The sequence below is a fragment of the Mus caroli genome, chromosome 3 (assembly GCF_900094665.2).
Source record: "Mus caroli chromosome 3, CAROLI_EIJ_v1.1, whole genome shotgun sequence".
NCBI classification, from domain to species: Eukaryota; Metazoa; Chordata; class Mammalia; order Rodentia; family Muridae; genus Mus; species Mus caroli.
In genome coordinates, this window is record NC_034572.1 from 6,396,775 (window position 1) to 6,402,053 (window position 5,279).

The window sequence follows — 5,279 nt, forward strand, 5'->3', positions numbered from 1 at the left end:
CAAGCTTTTACAACCACTCTGGAAATCAGTCTGGTGGTTCCTCAGAAAGTTGACATAGTACTACTGGAGGATCCCGCAATACTTCTCCTGGGCATATACCCAGAAAATGTTCCAACCGGTAAGAAGGACACATGCTCCACTATGTTCATAGCAGCCTTATTTATAATAGACAGAAGCTGGAAAGAACCCATATGCCCCTCAACAGAGGATTGGATACAGAAAATATGGTACTTTTACACAATGGAGTACTACTCAGCTGTTTAAAAGAATGAATTTATGAAATTCCTAGGCAAATGGATGGACCTGGAGGGCATCATCCTGAGTGAGATAACACAATCACAAAAGAACTTGCACAATATGTACTCACCGATAAGTGGATATTAGCCCAGAAATTTACAATACCCAAGATATAAGTTACAATTTGCAAAACACAAGAATCTCAAGAAGAACGAAGACCAAAGTATGGACACTTTGCCCCTCCTTAGAATTGGGAACAAAATACCCATGGAAGGAGTTACAGAGACAAAGTTTGGAGCTGAGACGAAAAGATGGACCATCTAGAAACTGCCATATCTGGGGATCCATTCGATAATCAGCTTCCAAACGCTGACACCATTGCATACAATAGGAAGATTTTGCTAAAAGGACCCAGATATGGCTGACTCTTGTGATACTATGCCGAGGCCTGGCAAACACAGAAGTGGATGCTCACAGTTAGCTATTGGATGGATCACAGGGCCCTGGCCCCCAATGGAGGACCTAGAGAAAGTACCCAAGGAGCTGAAGGAATCTGCAATCCTATAGGTGGAACAACAATATGAACTAACCAATACCCCCCGGAGCTCCTGTCTCTAGCTGCATATGTATCAAAAGATGGCCTAGTCGGCCATCAGTGGAAAGAGAGGCTCATTGGTCATGCAAAGTTTATATGCCCCAGTTCAGGGGAATGACAGGGCCAAGAAGTGGGAGTGGGTGGGTAGGGGAGTGGGTGGGGGAGCTTGTGGGGGACTTTTGGGTTAGCATTGGAAATGTAAATGAAATAAATACCCAATTAAAAAATATGTAAAAAAAAAATTTTCACCTGCCCTTGGCCAGTGTAGACACTGGCTTCTGCAGTCCTGAGTGCCTTCCTTTGGTTTGTATATTCCTTTTCCTGTTTGCCTGACTCTTCCTGTCCCATACTATGCCACAGCTTGCTAGTTTGCATTTGGGTAAATTTTAATACGTGCCATCTGAGGAATCCCAAAACATGCTAAAGCCACTCATCTTGTTGCTACCAAGGTGTATTCTGAATTCAGATATAGAGGGTGTGTGATCTTGTATCTTTCTCTTAGATTCTGTTGCCTCCTGGGGTGGAGGATTTCAGAGAGTGAGTGCTTGTGCTTGTTTTCTCTCAGGTCCCTGGTTCAGGCAGTTATGATGTTGGTGCTCCTCAGGCAGCCAGAGTGAAGGGAAAGAGCCGCATCAATCACTGGTGAAAACCAAAAGGCCAAGGCTGTGAGAGTCTTCACAAGGAAGGATCGCTGGACACATAACAGAATCCAGTGGATCCACAAAAGCACGCTGAGCACAGCAGACTTAGGAGCGTTCCCCAGACATTTGCCGTGATAACTTACCCGCTTCCTTCTGAATGCACAAACTAGTTCACTTCTTTTGCCAAATCTGTTTCGTTATCATTTATCTACATATTATGTATTACACATATTGTATTGTTCTCTTCTTGTATTTTCCCAAATGCTTTGGCAAACTGGATGTTTAGAGCCTGTTTGGAGGGTGTCACAGTGTGTCATAGTCAAAAGGATCTTGTTTCTCTGAAGGTAGCGTTCTGTCCTCCCACCAGAGTGCCATCCAGCTGGTGAGCAGGACTCTACCAGCATCGATTTCACGCACATTCACATCAGGTGCAACCTTAGGGCCATCTCAGTTCAAATCAAGGTGTTCAGTTCAGAACTTTAGGTTCAGCCTCTGGTAGCTGCCTGCCTTTAAGTAAGTCACTTCACCTATTTGGGTCTTGGTAAATTTGCCTTTAAGAAAACAAGGCTAGATTTGACAGCCATTAATTTCCTTTCCTCTTGTAAAGATTGGTTTCCTTTTGATTGTATAGCTTTTCTTAATATATTTAACTGATGCTTTCTCCCAAATCCAGCACTGGCACAAATCTTTCTGTGGCATATTTTCTGAATCTGAAAGTTGACTTCCCATCCTCTTACACTTGGAAGAAAGAATCTCAGGGTGTTTGAGAGAGAATAGCTGGTGTAGAGAGTCGGCGACAGATGTTCCCCGTAAGTGTCGTTTCCGGGGTGTTTACTGTGTCTTCAGGTTTCAGCAGTCCTTTGACCATGCATCATGCTTGGTCTGAGCCTCTTAAGTAAGTGTGGCAGTTCCTTCAGATACAAACCTTGTTTTCTTCCTGATTTAGCTGCCTTGCAGGCACTGAAAAGAAAGAAGAGATTTGAGAAGCAGCTCACTCAGGTGGATGGCACCCTTTCCACCATCGAGTTCCAGCGAGAAGCACTGGAGAACTCGCACACCAACACGGAGGTCTTACGGAACATGGGCTTCGCAGCCAAGGCAATGAAAGCGGTTCATGAAAACATGTGAGTGACCCAGACTCCTTGTGCTTGATGCTGAGACGAGTCTTTGAAATTGTGTGGTGATTTTGGTAGGGCTGGGTCACTGTTAGATGTATTGGATGGAATGTGCTCTCAGAGGCAGTTTCAAACTTAGAGTGATAAATTTTTAAAAAAAAAATTGTTGATAAAGAAAAAAAAACCCTATAGAATCATGCTTCAGTATTTCTCAGCCTATGAGAAATTTATGAGATTCAACTGTAACTCTATAATTTTAACAATGCCAACGTCAGCGAAGGTGTGAGAACTGTAGAATAGCAGTTACCAGACTGCTATCAGAATCATCTAAGGTGTTCAACAACATGCAGATACCTAGCCTCTCTGAATTAAGATAGATATTAGACCTTTTGTTTTTAACCAGATTCTCCAGGCTGAGACTGACACTTCCTTATATTTGAAAACCAATGACATAAAATATTAATTACAGGGACCAGGGTTTATAGTTGTCTGGTTGTAATCCCATCCCTACAGTTTCCTCGGCTGTAAGTTCTTGCTTACTTCCTCTGCTAGCTGTGAAATTTACTGAGATGCTAGGGAGACCTGGGACAGCTTCTGCTCCAGAGCGAGCACTGGGCCCCAGCAGTCTGAGACCCCAGGTCTACGTTCCCCACCATTGCTTCTCTTCCCACTAATCAGCCTGGCCTGGTTTCTGAGTTGTAGGAATGGTTCAGAAACACTGTTATAAAAACAAGATAGAACATGGTCTACCCACTGAGACTTTTAAGCAAGTGCCCTGAGCCTGATCTGCTCCTTCATTTGCTGAGGTTGTGGCCTCTGAGGGCATGCTGGGTCAAATCCTTCCAATTTAGTCCCCTCCCACACACTGTCTATGGGGGAACCTTCAAGGAGCGAACACCTCAGAGCTGCTCTGTTTAGTTGCTTCAGCAATGGCTGCTGAGAGCTGCCTTGTGATCCCAGTCATGGTGACCCTCAGCGAACTAAGGAGCAAAACACAGGCACTACGCATAATTTACCACTTGCCCTTCCCAAATGGATCTACAAATCATGTGAATCACAGTTACTTTATTTCGAGTGATTTTTTGAAGGTAGAAGGTAATATTGAAAACGGATGTAATTGTACAGGATTACTAAAGTTTTGACATGTAAATTATTTTTCTGAGTTGATGAATGTTGGATTGGGAATTTTTGCTATGGCGTTGAAGTGACTAAAGAGTATATGTGAAATTAGCTGGTTTTCGTATGGAATTAAGTCTAGATTCATAATTGTAACATGAAATTCTAAAATTCCAACAAAATGCTTCCCAGGGACCTCAACAAAATCGATGACTTGATGCAAGATATCACAGAGCAGCAGGACATTGCCCAAGAAATCTCAGAAGCATTTTCTCAAAGGGTTCAGTTTGCCGATGGCTTCGATGAGGTAGGTGCACTACTGAAGAATGCAGAACTGTGGCTGCTATGGAGGGCAGCTTCCTATCCCAGAGCAGGCGGTGTGCTTGCTGCTGAACAGCTAAATGATATTTATTGGAAGTGAGTTTTCAGGGAGGGAAATGAGGTGTTAGTAGCTGATTTCAAGGAAAGATGACTAGTTTGGGAAACAGCTTCTTAATTAGGTTTCCAGCTATTAAGGAAAAAAGAAAACAGCCTGTGATTATGTAAAGTTAGTGACTTTTAATGGCTGGAGTATAAATAGTCCCATTATGAGGGATCACGTGCTCTCACATCTGGCCAAACAGAGCAGCCGGTGTCCCTCTGTTGGCAGCAGATGGACTGGGCTCTGTGGCTGTTAAATTAGGAGTTAGGCTGCGTGTGTCTGTTCATTACTCAGTCTATAAACCAAGTCATTGTGTAATTGTGGAGTGGCATTATTTACACTCCCATTCCGTTTGTATTAATCAGTCTCATAGTCCAGGAAGACTGGTTACATTTGCTGGTGCCTACAATGAGAATTTTAGTGATTCCAAACAAGCTACACGTGTCCAGGATGAGGGCATTATTAGGCATATTCCAAAGATGCCAAAGGCCACATCTTGACTTGTTAGACTCCTCCTACCATGACCTAGAAACAGGAAGCTGGGCTACTCTGTCACTTGGGCATCTTAGAAAACGACAGTTTGGTGCTAGTAATGTAAAAAAAAAAGTAGGATGGTGTGGATCTAGGGCTGGAGAGATGGCTCAGAGGTTCAGAAATCTTGTTACCTTTGCAGAGGACCTGGGTTCTGTTCCCAGCATTCAGAGTGGATCAAAATCCTCCATATTGCAAGTTCTATGGGATCTGATGCCCTCTTTCGACTTCTGCTGGCACCTGGCACAAATGTGCTACACATACATTTATGTAGGTAATACACATAAGGTGTTGGCAAAATATGGCCTGTGAGTCAATCAGTCGTGGCTGTTTTTGTGTAGCCTCTAAGATGATTTGCACTCTCTTGAACTATAGGAAATAAGAAAGAAGATCTAGTGATAGGGAGGTACCTGGCCTGCAAAGCGTAGACTACTACTGTCTGGATGTAGACGTGTATGAGACTTAAGAGTTCAAGGTCGCCGGGCGTGGTGGCGCATGCCTTTAATCCCAGCACTCGGGAGGCGGAGGCAGGCGGATTTCTGAGTTTGAGGCCAGCCTGGTCTACAAAGTGAGTTCCAGGACAGCCAAGGCTACACAGAGAAACCCTGTCTCGAAAAAAACAA

The 5,279-nt window shown here is 43.7% G+C and overlaps 1 protein-coding gene across 1 annotated transcript in view; it reads left to right on the forward strand.

The window, feature by feature from the left end:
• Nucleotides 1–5,279, forward strand: part of Chmp4c (charged multivesicular body protein 4C) — a 25,387-nt gene that overhangs the window by 18,217 nt on the left and 1,891 nt on the right. Inside the window, exons 2-3 of the mRNA XM_021158627.2 lie at nt 2,420–2,597; nt 3,897–4,011. Coding sequence (XP_021014286.2) covers nt 2,420–2,597; nt 3,897–4,011 — 293 coding nt within the window. The remainder of the gene's footprint in view (nt 1–2,419; nt 2,598–3,896; nt 4,012–5,279) is intronic.